Here is a 27,043-nt window from a genome sequence, read left to right as displayed (position 1 = left end):
GAGGCAGGCTGTGTGTCCTCCTGGGGGCCCAGAGAGTTGAGCTGACGTAGTGACTTTTGTCCCGCTGGTTTCCAGGGTCGGGGTGGTGAGGGGAGGACGCGAGTGCTGGGGTCTGGGAGGGTCGCACTTCAGACAGGACAGCCTGGGGACGGAGTGGGGGGCGGGGAGCGATGAGGCAGTGCCTGCGGCGAGGGGCAGGCCTGGGAAACCGCAGCGGTGGTGCAGAGCCAGCCCCGTGAGTGCTGTGCCCAGCCTGTCACACACCCAAGGATTTAAGACTCTTTCCTAAATTCTTTTTCTTGCCTTAGAAAGTTGACCAGTCAGAGCCACAGTGTGGCTGCCAGCCTGTAGCGAGGAGAGGAAGCGCAGCCCGAGCCAGCAGGGCAGGCGGCCCTGGGGCCTGGGCACTCTGGTGGGGGCTGCTGCCCCGGGGGAGGAGCCGGCGCTGCAGCCACTGCCACCTCCTCCTGCCTTCCCGCCTGCTTTGGGCATTCCGGAAGCTGGAAGGCAAGGGAGCCCACTGGTGCATTACCCTCAACAGTAGGGGGACAGCATGGCTAGGGACATCCAGTAGAGTGTCGCATGCCCGTGTCTTTGTCCCACCACGGATCCCTTATCATTGCGGCATGTCCAGACATGCAGGCGGGCTGCGGGCGGACATGTGGTCACCCCCTCATCCACTGCACCGCAGTGCCCTTGCCTCGCGTCAGCTTGCCCAGCGCACGGCGGGTCCTCGCTTGCCTGCTGAGTCCTGCTGCGCCTCTGGTGCGAATGGCAGCAGCCCAGTTGTTACTCTTTGCTTGAAGAAAGAAACACGCAGGTCATGGGTGGTGCAGGCCCCAAGTCCCTGGCAGTGCTGTCGTGGGCAGCGCGTCTGCAGATGTGACTGGGATCTCCGGGCCCTTCCGCTGTGCTGCCCGCGTGCCCTGGGGCCTCTCCGAATGCCTCGGGTTGTCACCGCCCGTCAGCCTCACCGTGGTCTTTTGTCGCTGGCTATTTTCTGGGTGAAAAAATGGTCATTGTCATCTTGATCTTTCTCTGAGTGGGCTGTCCCCACTTTTAATCATCTTTATTGCCTTTGCGCTTTCCTGGTTCTGCAGCGTGCCTCTTACAGAGCGGACCAAAGCTGAGTGCTGAGTGCTGAGTGCGAGGTGAGGCCGCACCACCTGCTGTCCGCTCTCCCAGCCTCTCCCCTCCCTGGTGCCCCAACCCCCTGTTCCCTGCTGTCACGCCACACACAGCCAGACGCTGTCGTATGACTGTGCTGTCACTCGGTGTCCCCATTACTCAACATGTGCACGAGGTCCCTGGGCCTCTGGAGTACGCTGTGCCTGTGAAATCTCCTGGGACTCGGCCCGCCCCAGGGATGCCCTGCACCGCCCTCAGCGGGCGCTCGCCCCCCCGCTGTGTGTACACACAGACACGGATGCTGTCCTCCTGCAGAGTGGCACAGGGGCCGCTTTTCCACCCCAGGAGCGTCCCCTGTCGGGTACCCGCAGTGGGACTGCAGTGTGGTCAGGTGTCCCTCGTGGGGGTGTTAGGGACGCAGGAGGGTGCGCTCCGGAGCGAGACCGGCTGCATCTGGATCCCACCGCACCCCTTCCCGCTGGGCCCCCACTCTTTCACTGCCCCCTGGAGCTCCGCGTGTCCAGCCACGAGAGGGGGTGGCCAGTAGCTGCCGTGGGCCGTGAGGACTCCCGAGGTGACACGTGTGCCGGGAGCGCGGCACGGGTCCGGCCCGTCGCCAGCCTTTCCTCCGTCCTGGCATGGCCTTCCTTGCCACTGTCTTCTCGAACGTTCTTTCAGACAGCAGAGTGGTCCGTGCACCCTTAGGTGTTAGCATCCTCATGAGGCTGTGGAGGTTTTGCGACTCTTCAAGCACGAGATTGCACCCCCGACTTTCTCATCTAAAGTTGTTCCTGCAGGGTGGGAGGATTGTTGTGGTTCCTGTACTTTGCAGTTGGCTAACTTGAAAAGTTTATTCTTAGAGTTTCTTTTAAGATTTTCTGGAAACATTCAAGTCAAAAGACTCAAAATTGTTTACTTATTTTATACACTTGCTTCTACTCCCAAAATCAGACTTGTTTCCCTGTGTCTGGGATGGCCTGCTGGTGGCCTGTTTTTCATACTCACATCAGTGGCCAGAGGCCAGGGTTGAGCTGTGGCTCTGCCACGTGGGGCTAGGGTGCTCAGAACAGTGCCGTTGCTGGCTGTGGGCGGAGCTGTGGGGACAGAGGCCGGGACGCAGCCAGCTGGCGGGGTTAGGCTGCTGTTTGTTATTCCTCTTACGGCCCAGAGCCGAGGCAGTGCAACTGTTGGGCATTGCCGATTGTGACGACCTCTCTGTAGAGGAAATGCCATGTGTTTGCTTCTGTGGTCTGCAAGGCCGGGCTGTAGGTTTTAAATACATGGAAGTCAACTTCCCTTTGATTTCTCAGTTGATTCAAAGTACCTTCTTTGGGAGAAGTGGGCAGTGGGGTGGCCCTCTGCCGTGGGAACACGCCCCACCTCTGCAGTTGGGCCTGGAGCCCGCCCAGGGTGCTGAAGTAGAGCCCCGGGCCAGCTCCCCCACTGGACGCGTGGAAAAGTGGAAACGGTACTTATTCCGTACAGCTGTTCGGGACCCAGGAGTGACATCCATAAAGTCACACCAGCTCTCTGTGGGTTCACATGACTTCTTTACGGAGTATTTCTTTTTTCCTACATTTAAAAAGTTTTCTCACTCACCAAACATTGATTGTATTCTCTGTACAAGTTTGGAAGACACAGAGAAATACGCAGAAGAAACATCATGCCGATTCCCGCAGCAGGAGGTTCGCTTCTGGCCCCGCCTCTCTGTCGATGGAGGAGCTGCCGTCCGTTCAGTCGGCCCGCTCTGAGCAGGGCCGTGTGGGGCTCTCTGCGGAGCGCGTGGCTTCGCGTGCGTCCTCGTGGTGCCCCGTGGTCATCCGAGTAGAAACGCCAGTCCGAGGGTGCACTTGCTTAAAGCGTTTAGTATAAACTGTCAGGCTGCCTTCCGGAAAGATCTCCCCACTTTCGGTTACACTAGCAGTGCCTGTTGGTTCCTCTGCACCCAGCTGGTAAGGGAGAACAACATAAGGAAGGTGTTTCCTAGAGGGCCGTTGTGTGTGTGTTACAGTGACCGTCCAGAGGACTTGTTCTTGGTGTGCCCGCCTTGGCGCTGACCGCCTTCCGTCAGCTTGGGTTGTGGTTGTGTTCGCAGACAGTGCACGCCAGCAGGGGTCTGGACCCCTCGGCGTCCCGGAAGAGCCGCCCAGTCTAGAGGTGGCCAGAGCTGTGCGCGAGAGGCCGTCGCAGCCCGTTGGCCAGACTGTGAGCAGGGGCTGAGTGTGGTAGAAGCTTCCAGGTTAAACTGGAGAAAACCGATAAGGTGGGCCGTTCAGCTGGCCGGCTGGGATCGGCGTCCCGAGGGTGGGGTCCAGCAGAGGAAGAAGCAGAGGTGTGGCTGCAGGCTGGGTCTCTCGGGGTCTCTGAGAACTTGCTGTGCACTAGGCACCCGGCTGGGCTCCTTGGTGGATACATGGAGGTGTTGCGACCTGGAGCCTTGGGGAGCTGAGCTGGAAGCGTGGTGGGGGGACAGGAGGAGGAGTCAGTGCGAAGGGCGAGTGTTGCTTGGGGGGAGCCAGTAAGAGTCGGTGGCTCCAGGAAAGGAGAAAAAGGCTGCCGAGAACCCTCCGAGAAACCGGTGATTGTCTGCCCGGCTCTGTGGTATGCACGGGGCGGGGGGTGAAGGACACACAGCAGGAAGAAACGCACACCCGAGCGCCCTGAGCAGCCGCACGCGGTCGTCAGAGCGCAGTGTCAGAGCCAGGCGGCGAGAGCAGCACGTTCAGGTGCAGGCGGGGCTGGGGCGGAGAGGCGGCTCTGCGTGGGCACTGCGGGTTAGCCTGGTGAGTGTTTATGCCGGACATGTGCTGGGGGCTGGGGGGTCCTGCAGGTGGTCTTGTGTGAGCTGGGTTTTAAAAGATTCATTCAGTCAGTAAATACTCACTGAGCACCTGTGTTGTACCAGGCAAGCATGCATTCTGGGCACTGTGTTTTCAGCAGAGAGCAAGACAGACCAAACCCCACCCTGCGGAGCTGTCGTTTAATGGGACGAGTAGGCTGAGTAAGGATTCACCAGGTAGACCTGCCTTGTGGTGGCAGGTGCAAGAGTACATTTCAGGCGGAGAAGGTGGTGGTGTATTTAAGGAGCTACACAGGGTCTTAGTCCCGTTAGGAGGTAAGGGGTGAGGCAGGGCTTGGAGGTGGAGGCGACAGAGGTGCTGGGAGCAGGCTCTGCAGGGAGGTTGCGGAAGTGCTGGCGTGCCCTTTGGAAGGCGGGGTTCATTCCGGAGCTGGGAGGGAGCCACTTCGGGGGCTCAGGCGGGGCTGCCCTGAAAGGTGCGGGGTGGAGGGCTGGGGGGAGTGGAGGATTAGAAGGAGGCAGGGGGAAGACTCGGAGACTTCCGCTGTAATCTCAGGAAGAAAGGGTGAAGTTCTGAAGTGCGGCAGTGGGGTGCGTTTCAAATACGTGGATTCAAGGAAGATTTGCTCCGTGAGTAGGTGGTTGGGAGTCGTCTGAATCCGCGTACAAATAAGTCCTGATCTCACACTACACACAGTTAATTGCAGTGGAGGTTTGACCTAATCGTGAAAGGTGAACAAGAAAACTAGAAAATAATGGGGAGAATGTTTTCTTGAGGTTAGCAAATATTTTTAAAATAGGACCGAAGGATCTAACCGTAAGGGAAGGGAGCGATAAACTGGACTGCACGGAGATCCGAACTCCTCTTCGTCAGTAGGGACCGCCGAGTGCGTGAAAGGCACGCCCAGAGCAGGGGAGTGTCAGCAGAGTGTGTGCTTAGGGAGGGCTCTTAGCCAGAGCACACAAGAACTCCTTCGAGTCACGTATAAAACACTGACGGGTGAGCAGGAAAACAGGAAAAGAAGGTATCCAAGTGGTCAGTAAGCACGTGCATCAGTTAGTCGTAGTGAGATGCAAACGGAAGCCATCGTGAAGCCCCCTCCTCCGCCCCAGGACGGCTGGGAAAGGCCCAGCAGCTGCCCGAGAGGGGGCGGGGACGCAGGGCGGGGCTGGCTGAGGAGGAGAGGATTGGTGCCGCTGCTTTGGAAAATTGTTCGTCACCTTCTGATGGAGCTAAGCACGAGAACCCTGGTGTAGCTAGAAACACATCGTGTGTGTACCCAAAGGCACGTGCAGAGTGCTCGTGGCAGCATTATTCGTAACTGCTGGCACCTGGAAGTAACCCCGGTGTTCACCTCTTCCAGGGATACAGCCGCTGCGGTCTGTTCCGGCCAGGGAAGGCAGCCAGCAGTGCACACGGACAAATGTGCAGTGAGCGGGTGCCACCCACGTACGGTGGAGCTCAGGAAGTCAGACACGAGCATGCGTGCGTGTTTAGTTCCTTGTGTGCGGAGTTCAAGCTGAAGCGAAATTGTCATGAGGATCTGGCCAGTGAGGGTGTGTGAAGGGGATGCTGACCGACAGGGAGCCTGGCCGGGGGCCGCTGCAGCTGGGATTCTCTGGGGCAGGGGCGGGGCGGGGGCATGTCGGGGTTCCCGCAGGACACTGTTTCTCAGTGTTTGGGATATATATATAATATGTTATATGTATTAGATATAATGAATATATATAACTTATATATAATAAATATATATAATTTATACATATACATACATACATATATAGTTCAGGTTTAACAGAACAGAGAGAAGAACGCTTTTAATTTTAGGCTTTGAGAGTGGTGAGACAGCCCTGATGGTGGTGGGAGGGCGGGGGCTTTCCGCACACTGAGGCACACAGGGTAAGAAACCAGTTTAGCAAGTCTGCTTTCCACAGAAGAGGTTACCCAAACGGCCCCCGAGTCTGGAAGAGGGCTCAGCATCCTTCTCGTCGTTGGGGAGTGTGAATTGTCAGGAGTCGCTGAGCCCGCCCCCGTGTTTCAAATGAGACAGCAGGGCCCGAGCTCCGCTGGGTGGGCAGCGTCGCAGTGGTTGTGTCTGTCGTGGCCGAACCCTGGAGACAACCCAAGTGCCCGTCAGCAGGGGATGGACGAAGACACCGCGGCGTGTCGGGGAAGGGCCTGGTGCCCCACAGTAAAGCGCAGCGAGCCGCTGACGCGCTCGGCCCCGCTGAGCTGTGCAGATGTCACGCTGAGTGACAGACACCACGGGCGCAGGAGCTCATGCCGAGTCGCTCGGCCTTGCGCAAAGGTCAGCAGTCCGGCCGAAGGCGTTGCTGGTGACAGAGTCAGGGGAGGGGGTGGCTGTAGATTGGGGAGGGGCTCGAGGGACCCTTCTAGGGTAATGGAAGTGGAAATCTCGTTCTTGAGTTGAGTGGTAGTGACAGACGTGTCTCCACTGAGCTCTGAACTTAGGGCTCATGCCCTTTACATACCTCACCCTGTGTATTTTGTAACTTGGTTTTCAAAGTGATGGAAAAAGTGTTACTGCAATCATTTTAAGTATGTAAGTTTCCCTAAAATTTCCGAAAGTCCCGTGTGACCATGGCTGCCATGGAGCCCATCTCTGCCAGGCCTTCGAATGAGTGGAGAAGAAACAGGACCGCTGGCCCCTCCGGGGCGTGTAGCTGGGGTCTGGCTGGGAGCCCAGAGGGACACACACGGGTGAGCGGCAGCATAAGAGGTAAATGGCACCGGGAAGGAACAGATCACGGGTGTCCTAAGACGCCACGTGACGCACTAGTTCATGTGCCTTTGTCTTTCAGTGAAAACTTAAATTTAAGTTGGGGTGTGATAGGAAAGGAGAGAAGCTGTGAAAGTCTCTGACAACAGGGGCAGTTAGAGCCCTGCAGTCACTGAGCAGACCTGGTGGCAGGAGCCAGCACGTGCCCAGGATGCGGGGACCCCAGGATGCGGGGACCCCAGGGTGCGTGTGACTCCCACCGGGCAGGACTGGCGGGAGGCGTCAGGTTTTAGTGAGTAAAGTGAACCCCGAGTCTGGACAGTGGACCGAGCACCTCGGTCAGGGCGTTTGTGTCCGCGTGGCGTCTGCTGGCCTTGGCCCCCTCCGGGCTGCAAGTCGGAGCTTGGGCCGTGGACACTAGGCCTGTTTTCACCCCTGGAAACACTGCCGCTGCTGACTGACAGCGCTGTCTGTCACGTGCCAGTCTTCAGACCTACCGTGTGGCACCTGCTCTTCAAAGAAAACAAGGTGACCCACTGTTCCCATCACGGCTTGTGACTCTCGGTTCTTCCCGTGTGCACAGATGTGTGTGCCGTGGGCGCATCGCTCTCTCTCTCTGCTGCTTTCACGCCTGCAGGCTCTGGAGACTGACCCAGGGCTCAGGGGTGGGGGCACCCTGGTCCCGGAAACCGGGCAGCCTGCCCCTGGCTGCGGGTTCCTGCCGGGACTGGTGCTCCCCTCTCTGAGTGCCCCGCTGCGGCCCCTGGGTTTCCTCAGGGTCCCCTGAGCCACAAGACTCAACCTAAAGCGCTGTGCAGAGCCCAGCTCAGTGCCCGTCTTTTATCCTCCCTGGTGAATAACCAGTCTGTGCCTGAGGCCCAGCGGCCTCTGCAACAGATTGGTACCCGTGTGGCAGTGTCTTGTGAGGCGAAAGTACCCAGATCACCTGGCCCCTTGGAACCAGGAGGCCCCGTGAGGTGCGGCCAGCCCAGTCAGACCCCGCCCTGGTTTGAACGGGGAGGGAGGAGCGCACTCTGTCCGGGTCCCAAGCTGCGCCTGGTGCCTCTGTGCATCCCTTTGGGTGTGGTTCGTTGTCCGGGTGAGAAAGTGGTACCATTTTATGAAGGTAGGTAGCTTCCGATCATGTAATTGTTTTCCATCCTGATTTTTCCTTTCAAAGGCTCTGAGTGGTTGATCTCATCTTTCAGAGACTAGACAATTTAGCTTTCCTGGGAACAGTTAGTGGGGCTCCAGGTCCTTTTACGTGTGCTCAGGGAGGGTGTGCTGAGCGAGTCCCTCTGACACCAGTCAGCTTCGTCTGCGTTGTGCCGCCGGTCACTCGTCCGCTGACGGAGAATCCCCTCGCAGGTCCCCATTCTGAGTGGTGCCAGTGACCGTCCCCCCTGTGCTGGGTGCCAGCTGTGCGACACGCCGTAACGTTAGCGCCACCAGGAAAGCAGTCGGCACTGCCGCCTGTGAGTGTTGCGATGCCGTTGAGTGAGACACATTCCGATCGCAGAGATGCAGAACTGAGAAAGTGCCATTTATATGATGAGTGATCATGTACGGTAGATGCTCTTGCGTAGTATCCCGTTTGTTTTATTATTTTTTAACGGGACAGCTCCGACAGATGCAGCAGTAGAGAGGACAGTAAATGGACTTCTGGGTACCCCTCACCCCATCTCTCACGCCGTCTGTGTCGCCGGCCGCTTTCCCCGCACTTGGTTTTCGGGCACACCCTGGTGAGTGCGTCTCGTTGGTGTGGACATGTTCCAGCGTGTATCTCTGAGCAACAGGAGCTCATCTTCAGAGGCGTAATCACACCTAAGAACATTAACGGTCATTTCTAGGTATCACCTGCTAGCGATTGTGTGCTTCGATGTCTGGCATTGAATGTGGTCTTTCTGGAATGGGGCCCAGCAGTCATCTGAGGCTTCAGCTTCCCTTCTGTTATACGTGCCCTTCAAACTGAGATGTGACCGGGCCGCAGACTTAATAGGTGATGACAGTGGCCTTCTTATAGCCTTCTTCTCTTCATAAGATGAAAAATAATCTACCATGGAAAGCTGTAGTCCTGCCAAGTCCCTCACATCATCCACATCATGTATTTGGGCATAGATCACGCCTTCTCTTTGGACGTGAACCGGTGTGATTGTTGTCATTGACCCTTTTTTCTTTTCTGTGGTTTGGCAGGTGACAGCACTGTTAGGCTGGGCGTCTGCTTGAAGGGGCAGGCTAGAACGTGCGGGTGCAGGTGCGGGTGCTTCCCCGAGTGCCCACTCACGCGCCCGCCCTTGTGCCCCCAGGTCTCCGTGCCGCCCGGCGCCCTGGACTGCTGGGTGTTCCTGAGCTGCCTGGAGGTGCTGCAGAGGATAGAGGGCTGCTGCGACCGCGCGCAGATGGACTCGAACATCGCCCACACCGTGGGCTTGTGGAGCTACGCCACCGAGAAGGTGACCGCCCCCGCGTGCACCCGTGGGCATTGCAGTGGGCGGTGCTTCTCAGTGCCGGGCGCGGGAAGCTGTTGGACAAGCGGTGTTTGCTTAGTGACCACACGGGCAGCTCTCGTTGCTTTCGGCCGCGTCTGATAACAGCCTCGGACTGAGTGGCTGCTACTCATATCACTTCGTTCAGCGCAGAGGAAGCACTTGCTATGGTCGTGATAATGGCGTGGCCGCCACCAGCTGTTGGGGGGGGGGCTGGTCTACAAAGACGGGTGTGAAGCCGGTGGAAATGCAGCGTGGTCCCCTGTGGGCAGCCAGTGCGGCTGCAGACTGAGCGGGAGAGTTGGAAAGCTTGGGAGCACGTAGGCCGGTGAATGGCCTCAGCCCAGGCTTGCCAACCTCAGAGCCGTGCTGAGAATTCCTGTGTGGAAGGTGGGAGTTTGAACTGGTCCCAGTAAGATATATTTTTACGTCCAGATAAGAGTCATTTAGATGGGAAAGCTAAATGTCTTCTAGGATTTAGTTGGGCTTTAATTTTTATATTTAAATTTATAAATCCTCAGCTGACTCTTCGGGCAAACTAATTGAAATTGTGGATTTGTCCCAACAGCTAAAGGCCCTGGGCTACCTGTGTGGACTGGTGTCGGAAAAAGGACCTGACTCAGAAGACCTCAACAGGACGGTCGATCTTTTGGCAGGTTTGGGAGCCGAGCGACCCGAAACAGGTACTTTCTGAGGTGTCCCTGTGCAGGTTGTATGGTGGAAAGTCATGACGTGTTGGCTGTAACCTGGCACGTGTAGTGCAGCTTCTAACAATGTAACAACTCACTGTTTGGGGGACTGCAGTCACTGTTAGCTGGCTAGATTCACACATGGGGTATTCTACCTTCTAGTGACAGAGAAATATCAGAACTCATTTAAGAAATCGTTGGAAGTCTCCTTAAAACCGTGCCTGAGTTCCTCACAGGCTCACACGAGCTGATTATGACTTTTTACAGCCCACGTGGCCTTTGAAGGCACCGGTATCCCTGAGAATTGACGGGTGGCCCAGTGTTCTAACAATGTGGCCAGACAAGCCCTTCCCTCCGTAAGCTGCTCCTAGGTAACTAGGCACTTTGAGAGGGACATGGCTAGTTCCTCTGGGTGCGAGAGAGCGATGCGTATGACTCAGCAGAACCGTCGCTGAGTCAGGCGTACCCGACGGACTGAGAGGACGCCCCCTAACTTAAGTGTGCCTGAGGGGGAGGCTGTGTGGGGTTTGTGACGCACCGCGGCGCTCGGAGACCACCTCAGGCCACTTTGGCAGGAATTTGATTCGCTGGAGGATTTGTAGTGCATTCTTGTAACAACTGGAGTCTCAGTCAAAGATAAAGTGTTACAGGAAGGGTCTAGACTATGTCATGCTTTGTCAATTGGACAAGAATATAGGTGACTACGCAGTTCCGTCCGTGTGGCCGTGTGTGGTCCCCACACATGTCCGGCGCAGCCGTCTGCCTGCGATGGGTGAGGGCGGGTGAACTCCTGTGTCTGGAGATGACGAAGATGCATAAGGACCCCTCCTTCTTTTCGTTTAAGCCAACACAGCTCAGAGTCCTTATAAGAAACTCAAAGAAGCATTGTCATCAGTAGAAGCTTTTGAAAAACACTACTTAGTAAGTATTTTATATGCTGTTCCTTGTCTGTCCATAGCAGAAAACTCCACTCCACAAGAGTTTTTCTGCTGTGTGACCTTTTGGGTTGGGAATGAGCTGGGAAAAGGAGGGAGAATGAGAGAGAGAGAAACATGTGCAAGGGAAACATAGATTGGTCACCTCTCTCACGCCCTAAACTCGGCCCACAACCTAGGCCTGTGCCCTGACCGGGAATCCAACCTTTCAGTCCACAGACCTGCACTCAATCAATCCACTGAGTCATACCAGCCGGGGGTGGGACCTCCTTCTCGTTGCCTTTTCTGTTTCTTTGGTACCCTAGGAAGTCGTGGGTAATACCTGGAAGAGTTGTTGTTCATTACATGTTTATTACTACTCATGGGGCCATACTTATGCATAAACTCATCTTCACATGGTTATAGTTCAAAATAGCGTTGCTCATTCAACAGAATAGAAATTGTAGCAGAGGACAATGAATAGTTTTCCACGGACAAAAGAATAATTTGGACTTGAGCAGCAGAGTGATTGTGCTTGATTTTAGCCACAGTGGCTAAAGGATCTAAATGTGGGACTTTAGGAAGCAGGATAGGTAGGAGCTCGGGGAGTCAGCTGCGTACTGGAGTCCTGGCTAACTCGAGAGCATTAGGTGGTAGCCTCTGATCATTTGTCCCTGTCATCCAAAAATTGAGAAAAATACTAGAAATGTTACCTACATGCAGAAAGTACTTTGACAAGTTAAAAGTTTTATGCTTGCTGAGTTAATATTTTTTAATTATGCTTCATAATTTTATGCACAAGTTAATGACTTTGTATAGATTACCGTACATAAAGACTCAACGCAAAAGTAGATACAAAGTAAAAAAGATAATGTTAGCCCTGGCTGGCAAAGCTCAGTGGATTGAGCACGGGCTGCGAACCAAAGCATCGCAGGTTTGATTCCCAGTCAGGGCTCATGCCTGGGTTGCAGGCTACAGTCCCCAGCAACCGCACATTGATGTTTCTCTCTTTCTCTTTCTCCCTCCCTTCCCTCTCTGAAAATAAATAAATAAATAAATAATTTAAAAAGATCCTTATTAAAAAAAAGATAATGTTATATTAGTAAGTCTTTTGCTTCAGCACTGGTACATAAATGTCAGATATGTGTAGCATTAAAATTAAAGTACAGTTATGTGTTTTTGTTTGTTTTTTACCCTTCCGCAGGATCTGTCCCACGCCACCATTGAAATGTACACAAGTATTGGGAGGATACGATCGGCCAAGTTCGTGGGAAAGGATCTGGCAGAGTTTTACATGTGACTGATTTTGGACTTTTCTTTGAATTTCAAATATTTCACATGTGTTAAGGGAAGATTTATTATGCATGGAGTTAATATGAAGTGTGCATAAGTTTATAGAACGAGAAATAGAGGATCAGTGAACCAGTTGTCATCATTTTTTAAAATTTCTTCTGAAAACCAAATGGAGGGATTTTCAGCTTGTTACTCTTAATAGCTGTTACTGATCTTTGCGCTCTAGTTAGTTAGATGAACATAGTGAACTTCCATGTATCGTGCAGTATTACGATTACATGTACTGAAAGACTTGTGAGGAAATGTGGAAGAGTCTACATCTAATGGCAGCCAAGCTGGGATGTGGACTCTTGTTCTGTAGCATTTCCTCTAGCTGATGCCGGATGCCCCCAGGACTCTGCAAGCCTGGAGGTCCGTGGTGACGCACAGTGACCCCCCGCGTGGTGTCGTGCGAGGAGGTGGCGGTGGCTGAGTGGCGGTGAGCACGAGCGCGGGCGCGTTCCCGGCCGTGCCCCGGCCTTGCCGCCGGGTTCACAGCGCAGGCTCGGACAGCGTGTTCCCACCCGTGCGATAGAATGGGCTGCCGAAGCCGAGAAGCCCTGGCCGGCCGTGTCCCACTCTTTGAAAGCGTGGGAGAGGAATGCACATAATAAATGAAAAGATGTTTGAGGCTTTCCAGAAGAAATGTGTGTTTGACATGGTATCTTAAAGTCTGTGGTAGTTTTAGTAGCTGAGGCAAGGAGGAATGATGTATTTTAACAGAGTGAAGTGACAGCAGAGGGGACTCAGAGGTCATCCAGGCGAACTTCCGGTTCTGCAGCTGCACTTCCGGCAGCTGCCCAGCCACACGCCTGACGAACAGCATTCGGGGCTGTAGTCGGCTCTCTTGAGTCTCCGTCCAGTGTGTCTCAGCAGTGAGCTCTCTGGGGAGCCGAGGAGCCGTGTCTGCAGCTGCCGTGAGCGGTGCCTCCCGGCCAGGACCTGCGGTGGCTCGTCGGAGAGCCGGGTCCTTGTTTCGGCTTGGCCGCAGGCTAGCCGGGTGCCCACTGGCCTCTGTCTCCCGGGGCTGGGTGACGAATGGTCTCCTGACTCCCTTCCAGCTCTAGAATGTGAGAAATGTGAGAAGCTATAGCTAGAGATCGTAACTGAGGAAGGATGGAAGGTTTGGGCCTCTTTAAAAAGGGTCAGGGCAGGAGAGGACCCTCAAAGTGTAGAAAAACAAACAATTTGATAGGTTTAAAAATTATTTGATTTGCATGTGATCATGAGAAATGTCATTGCTTCCAGAGTAGGGCAGTAAAAAGGGAATGTCTTCCAAGAATGCCTGTTTCGTGTCAGCCTGTCCCTGGGCTTGGAGGGGGGACCAGGGGACCCACGTTGTCGAGGAGGCTTTGGCAGGCTCTCGCTAATTGTGCTTTCAGTCGTGCTTTGTTTTCTCCCGAACATCTTGAAGGTTTAAATCGGGAAGATCTTCTCTCGGGTGATAAGTGTTGCTATTTAAATTCTTCATAGCGCTCTGAAAATCTTGGAAACCTGCTCAGTGCTGCTTGCTTAAGCTTCCCTCTTGGTGGGGCCGTGTGGAAACACAGACTGCTCCTGTGTTCCCCTGCCTGCAGTGGGTAGGGGGCACCGAGCCTGGATTTCGTAGCTTCCCTCTGACCAGCTGTGCGCCTGTGGACAAACCCTTTCCCTTTCTTACCCTTGGCATTCTTACATGTCAGGTTGGAACAGTGAACGGTGCCCTCACTTTCTTCTCATGAGACTCAGCTGTGGGAGTTCTTTGACGAGCACAGGACGCTGGGCAGGCAGTGCAGGGTCGTGCCCTGAGCCCGATTCTCAGGTCCAGAGAGGCACCCCCGCTCCGGTGCCTGCTCTCAGACCGCAGTGCTCAGGGCACGGCGGTCTGTGAGGGTACACAGGTCACCTCGGGGGTGGCGCAGGGGGCGGAGGGCGTTGTGGACTGATTATGACTGAGTTTGTGGATCACCGTGAGCCGTAACAAAAGCTTCTGTTTGTTGACTTGCAAGGAGGAAGAAGTCTCCACAAAAGGCGGAGAGCTACCTCCAAGGGGCGCTGAAGAATTACCTGGCCGAGGGCTGGGCGCTCCCTATCACGCACACACGGAAGCAGCTGGCCGAATGCCAGAAGCACCTTGGACAGATTGAGAAGTATCCTTTAAGTGCAGCATTTTTGTGAGAAAGAAAATTGTTATGTGTTTAAACAGCAGCAATGACCACAATTCAATGTTTAATAAACACCTAATAATTAGTAGGAGAGAATAAATACCTAATAATTAGGAGAGAAAAAGCCAACCTGTGCATAGGTACCACATTGAATATAAGTTAAATGCCTAGTCCACATATTTGGTCTCTTTTTGAGTTCCTAATAGTTACAAAAATAAAAGGTAAAAAGCCTGCCCTTTGGACCGCACTTAGAGAGCCCTGGGGCCCCGAGGAGCCGTGGCGTGCAGACCCGGCCGGTGTGAGGCCCTCTCCACAGGCCCCTTGACTCCCCTCCAGCTACCTGCAGACCAGCAGCCTCTTAGCCGGCGACCGCCACCTGACCGAGGAGGAGCGGACGTACTTCTGCCAAGAGATTCTCAACTTCACCAGCCAACACACGGATAGCCCGGGTGAGACTACCTGTTAAAACTTTGTTATGACAGTTTTCAAATATTACCGGAAAGGAAAAGGACTATACAATGTGTAATGTATACAGACCCTCTAGAGTCAACAACGAGCAACGTTTTGCTGTGCGGCAAACATGTATCCATACCTTTCTTTTTACTGTTGTCTTTTTGCTGAACTTCAGAGTAAGCCCAGCCCACGTGTAACACTTCACCCTGAAACGCTGTAGCATGCGTCTTGGAGAGCAAGGGCAGTCCCCCAACCAGGCCAGACCGGCCAGGTTCTAACTTTCTGGTACTCGGTGGCCCGGATGCAGGTCCCCTTAGTTTTAGTAGAGTCTAATCAGGGATCGTGCATTTAATTGTTGTATCTCAGTTTTACCTAGACCAGTTTTCCCCATCTCTTTTTCTCTTTTCCAAGACACCGAAGTTCTTTAACATAGCAGCTGCATTGGGAGAGCATTTCTGTACCGTGTGATGCACGGGTTTGCAGAGTGCAATCCCCCGGCTTTGTGTGCGGTCACAGGCGTGTGCCGCCGTCGCCACAGTCCGCTTTCTGTCTCTGCAGAGACCTGCGCTGGCTGTTCCACAGGAATGGGGTCACACAAGATTTTTTGTTTCACTGCGACTGGCTCTTTTCGTTCAGCATAATGTTTTCAAGATTCATGCATGTTGTTGCGTGTCAGTATTTCATTCTTTTTTCTGGCTGGGCGACATCTCGCTGCGTGACGGGCCGCACTGGGTGCGTTTGTTTGCTGGTGGTGTGACGCTGGCTATGAGACACCGACCTGTTGCAGACGTCCAGCCAGTTGTTTCAGGGGCTGTCCCACCCCCTGGAGTCTGTTCCGTGCTGCTCCCGGGAGCGTGCCACAGGAAGGCTGGTCTGAACGGCTCAGGTTCCTGCTGAACATTTTGGCGAGTGTGTTTTGTGGAGACCGCCGTGTGGTAAGAGTGCTGTAACATTTTGTTGCTTGGGTTTAGTTTGTCAGGAAGAGCACTCACTCGTTTAAAATAGTTCTTGGTCAGCTCTGGTGGCCATAACGAAATGCCACAGACTGGACAGATGTTTAAACGCTCTGCAGGCTGGACGTCTGAGACCGAGGCGCCGGCAGGGTTGGTTCTCACGAGGCCTGGCCTCCTGGCTTGTCCCTACATGGCCAGGGGGGCTTGGGGCTTCAACTTAGGAATTCAGGGGGAATGCGGTTCAGTCCACAGCAGTTACTAACTACTTGAAAGCTGGTGTTTCACAGGCTTTGGCTTCAGGGCGATACAGTCTGTGACCGCTGGTCTGTGCTCACTCACGGGGAGCATTTGGGAGCAGCAGGGTGCTGATTGGTCGGTTGGCTTCGATTCTTTAATGTGCCCGACTGGTCCCTGCGGCGCCGTGTGCCGTATCTGCAGTATGTGACATATGTGAGACTGTGCAGTTATGCCTTCCCTGCCAGCATTCTTCGATATGTCTGTGCGAACGAGATGGTCTGTGATCGTCTGCCGTGTTTTTGTGATTTGATGGCATCAATGTCAGCATGTCCTCTAGCTGATTTGTGTTTAACAAACACGGCTGCCTGGTTTGGCAGCCCTGGGAATTTTCTGGACAAGCCCAGTGCCGGTGGAAAGGAGGTCAGAGGGAGAAGTGGGTTCTTCTCCTTCAGTCACTGTGGGGCCTGGGCTTCACGGCCCCTGGCCCCGGGCTCGGGAGGCGGGGCTCCCCGAACCCCAGACTGCGGCCTGGGCTGGCAAACAGCTGGGCTTGTTCCCAGATACTCGGGGGTGGTTGAGGGTGGGCAGGCACCTTCATTCGGGGATTTCGTTATGTAGGTGGAATTCCTTGAAACAGCTCCAGGAATTGGACTATTTAAAAACGATGGTTTGAGATTGAGGAGTTGACCTGTAGTGGTCCTCAGTGTGTCCAGACAGGACCTAGAAACCCTGATTTCTGCAGGTGTTGTGGTTTCCAGGAGCTATCTGGGCATGTGTTCATGCTCTGCTCTGACAGAGGAACTCCGTGGAGTGTGAAGAGGGTGTGGGGCTGGGTGGTTTTCAGCCTCCCATTTGAGCTTCACTGCTCCTCGCTTCTCACGTTGCGCGTGTTCCGGCCGGCCCAGTGGTGGCCAAGGCCCTGCAGCCTCTGCACCCTCCAGAGGTGTGACGTGGGCAGGAAACACGGTGATGTGTATTCGCAGGTCGCAAAGTCGTGCTCCCTATGCATTCCTTCGCACACCTGCGGGATCTCCGTTTCACCCCCGCCAACGCCGTGGTCCACGTGGGCGGCGTTTTGTCGGTGGAGATAACCGTGTGCAGCCAGATGCCCATCCCCGTCCGCGTGGAGCAGATCACCATCAGCGTGCACTTCAGCGTCGAGAAGAACAGCTACCGGAAGACGGCCGAGTGGCTGACCAAGCACAAGACGTCCAATGGGATCATTAACTTCCCGGCGGAGACCTTGCCTTTCCCCGCGTCCCAGAACAGTCTCCCGGCGCTGGAGCTGTACGAGATGTTCGAGAGAAGCCCCTCCGACAACTCCTTGAACACCACGGGGATCATCTGCAAGAACGTGCACATGCTCCTGAGGAGGCAGGAGAGCGGCGCCACCCTGGACTCGCCCTCGGGGGTGGCTCTGGAGGACGGGGCCCACGTGCTGCAGTGTGGCGACGTGACGCTGGCACCGGGGGCCAACACGATCACGTTCAGGACGCAGGTGTGTGTGGGGGCGGGGGGCCGGCTCGAAGGTGGTCAGCAAGGTCTGCTGTTGTACCCCTGGTTTTGTTTTTGTCCTTAAGAAACATGGTTTTATACTTAACACAGTTACAGTTTAAAGGCAGTTGATAAATTTTGAATGAAGTTCTTAACATAATTACTTGTAGTCTCACTGGATTTAGATTTTTTTGCCTTTCCACGGCATTAAAATGCACCCTCGTTTGCTGAAGTGACACGTCAAAGAAGGTGGCACCGTTTCACGTTAAACCTCGTTTTCCTTTTGCAGTTGCGTGGGGGTCAGAACAGCTGCTCTGACGCGCTCTGACGCACATCTTTCTCCACGCGGTGCGCCCTATGAGTCCACAGCCGGACAGGCGGCTGGTGGGAAGGGCAGCCGTTGTCACGGGTTTTAGTCCAGTCTGAGAACAGGTCTTAGACCTCATGCCGAGTGGCTCCGTTTGGAGGAGAGTGCCACAGATGAAATTGGTTAAACTGAAAATACGTGATTAGAAGCGTGAAGTCAAGTTTAAGCCCCAGTTACTCAGAAAGACCTCAGTCGAGATGCTTAGGGCCCTTTGCAGACGTGTGAGCACAGAGCAGTGGGGTCAGAGGGTAAGAAGGACGAGCGTTTCAGAGATCACGGTGCAGCCTGCCCTTAGGGCTCCCACCTTTATACGAGAGCAGGTGCTGACTTCCCGAATGCTCCATCTGACCCTAGGCCAAGGAGCCCGGCACGTACACGCTGCGGCAGCTGTGTGCCTCGGCGGGCCCCGTGTGCTTCGTCCTCCCGCACCTCTACCCGCTGGCGCAGTACGACGTGTACTCCCAGGAGCCGCAGCTGCACGTGGAGCCGCTGGCTGGTGAGTGGGCCGTGCACAGTGGGGGCGCGGCTGCTCCGGGGGGCACGCGACCCCTTTCCGAAGGAGCCGCACGGAGAAAGGCTTTCTGCACCCTCAGACTTCCAGCACATTGTACACAGGCGTTTTGGGGTGGCATCATGGAAATTTTGTCTGGGAACCAGCTGACTGTGATGGTTCTGTTCATCAAATACTTGCTTTTCTGCAATTGCTAACTTTCAGGTTTAATAAGACGTGCATATCTGAACATGAGAAAAATAAGAGAAAAATTAGCTATCAGTTAATGTCTACTGCAGAGAACTTCTTAAGTAAATATAACTTCCTGCTTAGCGTTTCATTTCAAGGGCTAAATGCTAGATTTAGTTACATTCTGTATCCTGATCAGAGGTCTTTTTCTTTGAAAGCATTAATTGAATTTGGTCCCCTACCTTGACATTTTAGAAATTCAAAGCTGCTATTTTGTTAAGTTCTAAAATTAGAAGAAATTGGCATGAACAAGTGATTTAAAACCGCACATCACTTAACTAAATAGTAATGAGTGGATGTCTTAGTTGTTTTAGGCCAAAACAGTACATTTATTGACTTGTTTCTTTCATTTGGAAAAAAAAACAACAACAAGGAAAGCATTTTTCTATTTAATCTCCCCATACTCTCTATTTTTCTGCTTTTAAACTTCTCCCATTGGCCACAGTAGAGGCCTCCATATGCCAAACACAACAACGGTCTCCCAAGCGATTCTGCAGTCAGAGAACCTTGGGCAGAACTTTGTGGCCGTCAGGGCCTGGGAAGGGCCCGGGAGACCCGCCTCGGCGCTCAGGCCTCCTCCCCGCGGCCCGCACGCCCCCTCCTTCTCCGTGCCTTCCCGTCCCTCGGTCTCATCTGTTTCTCCTTCTCGTGTCTTGTCTCTCGCCTCCCTTCTGCCTTCCCTGGGGTGGGATTCTCAGAAACCGCAGCTCATTTCCATGTAGGAGAAACCAGAAGCTATACCTTTCACTGAGCTGTTTCTAAACCAAAGATCTCGAAGGCCTAACGTGAGACAACCAAAGAAAATTCTGAGTAGCAGTAGCGTGTGCAGTTTCACCCACCGGTCGGTTCTTTACCGCCGTTGCCTGAGTCTCTCTCACTGACTCGCTGGCAGGTGGGGTTGGAGCCCTGCATAGGCATGGCTGTCATGGTGACCCCTGGCTCTCCGAACCGAGGTGTGAGAAGACCCTCCGTGCTTACAGAGTCTCGTGTCTCCAGCAAGGGCTCCTCAGCCCTGCAGTGCGAGTAATGGAGATGAAAAGTGAGGGTGGGGGAAAGAAACAGGGAATTTGAGGAGTATCTGGAGTGAACAGATCTTTTCTGGTGGAAGAAACGATGCTGTTTAACCTCATAGTAGGTTCTCCATTGGTATTTTTGGTTGCAACTGATACTAATTGCCGCCTTTTTCCCTTTAGATAGTCTTTTGGCTGGTATTCCTCAGAAGGTCAAGTTCACTGTCACTACTGGCCACTATACAGTGAAAAACGGGGACAGCCTCCAGCTCAGCAATGTGGAAGCCATGCTCATCCTGTGCCATGCAGAGAACAGAGCAGTGATCTATTCCAACACGAGAGGTACGGCGGCGGCCACCTGGCGAAGGTGGACTCTCAGCATTGCCACGCACCGTGAGCGTGTACGGAGCTGTCAGCCCCTTCGTGCTCCGTTAGTAACAGGCCTGCTCCCACCTACGACGGCTTCATGGCAGCAGCCCGCCTGTGGGCGGACGGGGGCCCTGCTCCTGGATGGGGCCTCCCTTTTGGGGAGGATAGACTGAGGGCCGTGCGTGCGCTCGGCGGCCAGGCAGTGCCTGCCGGGACTTCTGATGCGGCATGGGCTCGTGCTTGATCGTGACGCCTGTGGGCCTTCAGCCCTCCCCAGTCCCCTCATCAGAGAGCAAAAGTAAATCAGCCTTTTTAGGCCCCAGTTGGAAGCCCTAAACACATCCCTCTTAGGCACAAGAGGAAGCCCTCTCTTGCCCTGGCCAATGTGGCTCAGTGGCTAGCGCATTGTCCCATAACTGAAGGGTTATGGGTCTGATTCCCGGTCAGGGCACATGCATGGATTGCGGGTGCGCTCCCTGGTCCAGGGGTGGGGTGTGATCCCCGGTCTGGGTGCAGCCAGTCGGTGCTTCTCTCTCGCATTGATGTTTCTTTCTCTCTGTCTTCCTCTCTCCCTTCATCTCTCTGAAAGCAATGAAAAAATGTCTTTGGGTGAGGATTTAAAACAAAGTCCCATGTCCCCTGCCCCCAGCCACGAGGTATGGAGCGAAGGATCTGCTCCCCTCCTGGGAGGGAGCTGGTCCGGCAGTGTGACAGGGCGGGAGCACGCTGTGCAGGGACACACACAGAACTTGGACAGGCCACACGGGAAGTGTCCCTTTTCTGTGTCCTGGCTAAGTACAGAGACAGTTCTCTGGCCTGTGGCTGACCAGCTCTCATGCAGTGTTCCTCCGCCTTAGGGGGTAGTTCCTGGTTTTCTGCCTTTTTGGTCCCACCTCAATCCACATGCTTTCACGTGCACAGGAGCAGCAGCAGCTGGGCTGGGACCTCACTGCTGGGCCTGTCACCTGCCGGAAGGAAAAGGAGGGAAAGGATCAAGGAAACGGACACAAGGTGTTAGAAGTGACTTTTTCTGTCTTTCCTAGAAAAGGCTTCTGAGGCGTCACTCCGGGTTCAGTCGTCCGACAAGGTCACAAGCATCAGTCTGCCTGCTGCGCCTGCGTACCACGTGATCGAATTTGAACTGGAAGTCCTGTCTTTACCTTCAGCTCCCGCACCTGCAGGGGAGAGCAGCGCGCTGGGGGGGACAGAGGCCCAGAGAAAGCATAAGGACACACCGAAAGCCGGCCACTGCATGGCCACCACGGACCACAAAGTAAGGCGGGGCTGGGACCGCTCAGCCTGTGGCGGTGGCCTCCGTGTGTCCTGCTTGTTCTGAAAGACAGCACTTAAGAGATGGTTCTGTGGCGGTGGCAGATTTCCTCCCTGATACCGGGAGCTCGTGCTGGGGTTAGCCCTTGTGTCTGTGAATCGTACCTTCTTACTAAGGGGCACATCTTGGGGGACACAGACAAACAGGCTCTCACGTTTCCACCCCAACTCAAGAGGGAAGGACCGTGTGTTATAAGAGACAGAGTGTTTGCTTAGGAGAGGTAACTGTGGGCCCGCGGCCCATTTGTCCTGGTGACTAGACCGGAGGGACTTCTGTGTCGGGTGTGCTTCAGTTTCTGTCCACTGAAACGTCCCATCAGACTCAGCGAGGAGCAAGCTCTGCTCCGGTGCTGGTGTTTATTGACAGCTGCTTGAGAGACCTGTGGCTTTGTTCCCAGGTCTGCAGTCCGTGAGCTCACAGAGTGTGTCACTAGCACTGTGCCCGTCCCACTTGTGTCCGTGTCTTGTAACACAGAGAGCGGTTCTGAGGGCTTCCGACCAGCCTGGGTATAGAAGTTCATTCTTGGGGCTCCGTGGGACTCTGCATTTGCATGCTTTTGGAAGGTGCTGCCCGGGGGTCTGGCTTCTAGTCAGCCCCAATCTAGGTAGGGAGAGACTGCTCTACAGGACACTGACGGTTCTCAGCACCAGGGGCCAGGAGCTGTCCGGAACCAAGCAGGCAGCCGCAGGAGCACAGACGTCAGAGAGACCACCAGGAGCCGCGACGGAGTCGAGCAACAGCCTCGCTTCCTGCACAGGCCGCCCCTTCAGGACGGGAGAGGCGGCGGTTGCACTGCCGCACAGAAACCAGCAGAGCGTCCAGCGTGGTGAAGAGACAGCAGGCATGTGTTCCAAGTGAGAGAACAAGAGAAAGCCTCAGGGAAAAACACCTCGATGTCAGGAAGGCAAGTAATTTACCTGCTAAAGAGTTAGAACTGATGTTTAGAAAGACACTCTGAAGTGGACAGAACAGATGAAATGAACACAGTAAGACCTTCAACAAAGGGGTGGGAAATATAAGAAAATACCAAGTGGCATTAGCAGAGCTGAGACACCCACTGGAGAGGGTCAGCGGCGGACCACATGGAGCAGGAGGAAGGACCCCGACAACTTCCGGACAAGGCGGTGGGACTCATCCACCCGGAGCAACAGAAAGAAGGGAAGAGACTGAAGACCGCTTAAGGGACTTACGGGCCAACACCAATCAGACTAACATTTGCATTATGAGGCCCCCAGGAGGAGGAGAGAGAGAAAGGGGTGGGAATCTGATTTGGAGAAATAATGGCTGAAAAGTTCCCTAGCCTGGAAAACAGACATCCAGATCCAGGAAGTCCAAAGCGTCCCGTCAAGGCACATTCTAGTTAAAACGTCAGAAGTTAACGACAAGGGGAGGTGTTAAAAACAGCCAGAGAAAATCAACCTGTTATGTGCAGGGAACCCCCAGCAGACTGTCAGATTTTTTCATCAGAAACTTTGCAGGCCAGAGGGAGTGTCATACATCCAAAGGGCTGAAAGAAATCAAACGTCCAATTATAATACTTTGCCTGACAAACTTATCTATTATTCAGACTTGAAGGAGAGACAGAAAAGTTTTACAAGCAAAAGCTGAAAGTTTTTTACCACTACACCTGCCTTGCAAGATACATTAAATTCAGTGGACTTAAGATGAGAAGAGTAGGTGCTAATTACTAACAACATGTGAGAGAAAAAATCTCACCAGGAAGGTAGGCATATAGAAAAGGTGGTTGGATAATCAATTAGGAAGCTACTCTGAAAGTTAAAAGACAAAAGTAGTAAAAATAACGATTACAGTAATCAAGGAATACACAGGATAAAAAAATGTAAAATTTGACATAAAAGTATGAAATGTGGTGGAGCAGACAGTAAAAATGTTGAGTTTTAGAATGTAGTCAAACTTAATTATCAACTTAAAATAGGCTGTTACCTGTAAACACAAAGCAAACACTTACAGTAAATATGCAAAAGGTAAAGAGAAAGGAACCTAAGGATACCAGTAAAGAAAGCCATCAAGCCACAAAGGAAGGGAGAAGAAAGAAAGAGAGAGAGAGAGAGAAAAGAAAGGAAAAGAGAGGGACTGAAAAAACAGAAACAAAACAGCTTGAAAACTACAAAATAGCAATAAGAACATACCTATCAGGAATTACTTTGAATGCAAATTGACTAAATTCTCTAAGCAAAAGACAAAGTGGCTGCATGGATAAAACCAAGACCATCCATATGCTGCCTACAACAGACTCGGTTTGTTTTTAAAAAAATTTTTTTTAAACATTATTGATTATGCTGTTACAGTTGTCCCAGTTTTTCCCCCTTTGACCTCCTTCACCCAGCACCCCCACTCCCTCAGGCAGTCCCCACACCACTGTTCGTGCCTGTGGGTCATGTGTGTAAGTGCTTTGGCCGCTCCGTTTCCTGTGCTGTACTTTATACCCCCGTGGCTGTTAACAGACTCACTCCAGGTGTAAGGACACACACAGACGGAAAGTGAGGGATGGAAGGGCAGTTCCCTGCAAACGGAAACGAGGAGAAGCTGGAGTAGTTCTACATATTTCAGATGAACAGACTGTAAAACAAAGACTGTAATAAGAATCAAAGATGGGCATTACATAATGATAAAAGGGATATGTACAACAAGAAGATACAACATTTGTAAACATTTATGCACCCAACATAGGAATAACTAAATATATAAAGCAGGTATTAACAGACCTAAAGGGAGAAATAGACAGCCATACAGGTATAGCAGGGAACGTCAGTACCCCACTTACATCAATAGACAGGCCATTCAGACAGAAAATCAACGAGGAAACACGGCTCTTAAACATGGCAGAGCAGATCAGCTTAACACGCATATCCAGAATATTCCATCCAAAAGCAAAGGAATACGTGTTCTTGTCAATTGTACACAGAATATTTCCAAGATCACGTTAGGCCACAAGTCTTAATAAATGTAAGAGTATTAAAGTCATATCAGGCATCTTTTTTTTTTAGCCACAGTGGTATGAAACTAGAAATTAAGTGCATGAAGAAAACTGGAAAATTCACAAATATGTGCGGATTAAACAACATGCTAACGAACAACCAGTAGGTTAAAAAAGAAATCAAAAAAGAAACCAAAAAAATACCTTGAGACAAATGAGAATGGAAATGCAGCATACCAAAACTTACGGGCTATAGCATAAGCAGTTCCAAGAGGGAAGTTCAGAGTGGTAGCTGCCTACCTTAAGGAACAAGGAAAGTCTCAGATAAACAACCTACTTCTATGCCTCACGGAACCAGGAAAAGAAGAACAAACGAAGCCCAGAGTTAGTAGAAGGAAGGAATTAACAAAGATGAGAGCAGAAATAAATGAGAGAGACTAAAAAGACCATAGCAAACATGAATGCAATTAAGAGTGAGTTGGTTCTTTGAAAAGATAAAATTGATAAACCTTTAGTTAGATTCACCAAGAAAAAAAGAGAAGACTCAATAAAACCGGAAATGAAAGAGGAAATGTTACAACTGATACCACAGAAATACAAAGGATCGTAAGAGACTACGGTGAATAATTACATGCCAACAAGTTTGACAACCTAGAAGGAAATAGATAAATTCCTAGAAATATACAACCCTCCAAGACTGAATCATACGCAATAGAAAATCTGAACAGACTGATTACTGGTAAGGGGATTGAATCCGTAATCAAAAACCTCCCACCAAAAGTTCAGGACCGGATGGCATCACTAGCGAATTCTACCACATATCCAAAGAAGAATTAATGCCAGTCCTTCCCAAACTATTTCAAAAAATGGAAGAGGAGGAAATACTTCCAAACTCATTTTAGGAGGCCAGCATTACCGTGATAGATGCCAAAACCAGAAAAAGGATGCCCTAGGAAAAAAAATTACAGGCTGATATTCCTGCTGCACGTAGGTGCAAAACTCCTACAGACTGTTAGCAAAGCAGACTCAACAATCACGCACCATGACCAAGAGGGATTTGTTCCAGGGGTGCACAGTGGGTTCCGATCTGCAAGTCAGTCACTGTGACTCACAACATTATCAAAACGAGTGACCAAATTATATCTCAATAGATGCAGAAAAAGCACTTGACAAAATTTAGCGTCCATTTATGATAAGAACTCTCAACAACATGGGTGTGGAAGGAGAGGACCTCAGCATAAGAAGGACCAGGTACGCCAGGCCCACAGCTCACATCATACCCAGCGGTGAAAAGCTGAAGGCTTCTTCTCGAAGATCAGGAGGAAGACAAGGATGCCCACGTCATCACTCTTTGTGAACATGGTATCGGATGTCTTAGCCAGAGTGATTAATCAAGAAAAGCTAAATGCGTATAAATTCGAAAGGGAGAAAGGAGACCGTAACTATTTGCAGATGACATGATCTTACGTATAGAAAGCCCTAAAGACTCCATCGGAGAACCGCTGGAACTAATGAATGAATTCAGTGAAGTCGCAGGATACGAGTTCAGTGCACAAAACTGTTGCATTTCTATGTACTAATAATGAACTGTGAGAAAGAGAAATTAATAAAACAATACCATTTACAGTTGCACCCAAAAGAATAAGGAGGAGAAAGACCTTTATAATTGAAGACTAGAAGGAAATAATAAAAGAAAATGAAGAAGACACAAATAAATGGAAGATAGTCCATGCTGATGGAATAGGAGATTTAATGTTGTGAAAATGCCCATATTACCCAAAGCATTATACAGATTCAGTGCAGTCCCTATCAAATTCCAGTGGCATTTCTTAGAGAAATAGAACAATCCTAAAACTTGTGTGGAACCACAAACGACCCTGAATAACCAAAGCAAATCTGAGAAAGAACAGAGCTGGAGGTATCGTGCTGCCTGATTTCCAGCCACATTACAAACTGGTGGTCATTAGAACAGCATGGTGTGGGCATGAACACAGACACGTAGGTTATTGGTTAAGGAATAGGAAGCCCAGAAGTAAATCCATACTTACGTGGTTGATTAATTTATGTTAAAGCATCCAAGAATATACAATGGGAAAGGACATCTCTTGAATGAGTGGTGTTGGGAAAACCTGGACAGTCACACGCAAAGAAACAAAACTGGACCACCACCTTACAACTTAGACAAAAAATAACTCAAAATGGATTAAAGATTTGAATGTAAACCTGAAACCATAAAACTCCTAGGAGAAAACATAGGCAGTAAGCTCCTTGACATAGACCTTAGTGATGATGCTTTAAATCTGATGCCAAAAGCAAAAGCAACAAAACTAAAAATAAACAAGTGGGACTGCATCAAACTAAAAAGCTTCTGTGCACGAAGGAAACCATCAGCAAAATGAATAAACAGCCCTTTGAGTGAGGAAGATATTTACAAACGGTACATCTGATAAGAGGCTAAGATCCAAAATATGTAATGAACTCATAGAAATTAATGGCAAAAACAAAACAAAACAAACCCCCCCAAATAATCCAATTAAAGAAGAGGCAGAAGAGCTGAATAGATATTTTCCCGAAGAAGACATACAGACAGCTGACTGACACATGAAAAGATGCTCAGCATCACTCATCACCAGGGAAATGCAATCAAAACACTGCAATCACAGTGAGGTCCCATCTAACACCTGTCAGAACGGCTGGTACCAAAAAGGCAAAAATAACAAGTGTTGACGGGGATGTGGAGAACAGGGAACACGCGTGCACCACAGGTGGCATTGTAAATTGGCACAGCCACCATGGAAAACAGTATGGAGTTCTCGAGGAATTAAAACTAGAGCTGTACGATCTAACAGTCCCACTTCCGGACGCTTATCTAAAGAAAACAGAAACACTAATTTAAAGAGATGTGTGCACCGCCACGTT

At 51.9% G+C, this 27,043-nt stretch overlaps 1 protein-coding gene across 1 annotated transcript in view; it reads left to right on the top strand.

Moving 5' to 3' along the window:
• The window catches only part of TRAPPC10 (trafficking protein particle complex subunit 10), an 87,560-nt gene that overhangs the window by 45,716 nt on the left and 14,801 nt on the right, over positions 1 to 27,043 (top strand). The window contains exons 8-17 of the mRNA XM_045852456.1: positions 8,976 to 9,122; positions 9,724 to 9,838; positions 10,689 to 10,765; positions 11,963 to 12,054; positions 14,079 to 14,219; positions 14,571 to 14,683; positions 16,861 to 17,375; positions 18,093 to 18,234; positions 19,671 to 19,829; positions 20,900 to 21,129. Of these exons, the coding sequence (XP_045708412.1) occupies positions 8,976 to 9,122; positions 9,724 to 9,838; positions 10,689 to 10,765; positions 11,963 to 12,054; positions 14,079 to 14,219; positions 14,571 to 14,683; positions 16,861 to 17,375; positions 18,093 to 18,234; positions 19,671 to 19,829; positions 20,900 to 21,129 (1,731 nt within the window). The remainder of the gene's footprint in view (positions 1 to 8,975; positions 9,123 to 9,723; positions 9,839 to 10,688; positions 10,766 to 11,962; positions 12,055 to 14,078; positions 14,220 to 14,570; positions 14,684 to 16,860; positions 17,376 to 18,092; positions 18,235 to 19,670; positions 19,830 to 20,899; positions 21,130 to 27,043) is intronic.

Source organism: Phyllostomus hastatus, unplaced genomic scaffold, assembly GCF_019186645.2.
Source record: "Phyllostomus hastatus isolate PE091 unplaced genomic scaffold, TTU_PhHast_1.1 phas_contig_948, whole genome shotgun sequence".
Lineage (NCBI taxonomy): Eukaryota > Metazoa > Chordata > Mammalia > Chiroptera > Phyllostomidae > Phyllostomus > Phyllostomus hastatus.
This window is presented reverse-complemented; position numbering and strand designations above follow the sequence as displayed.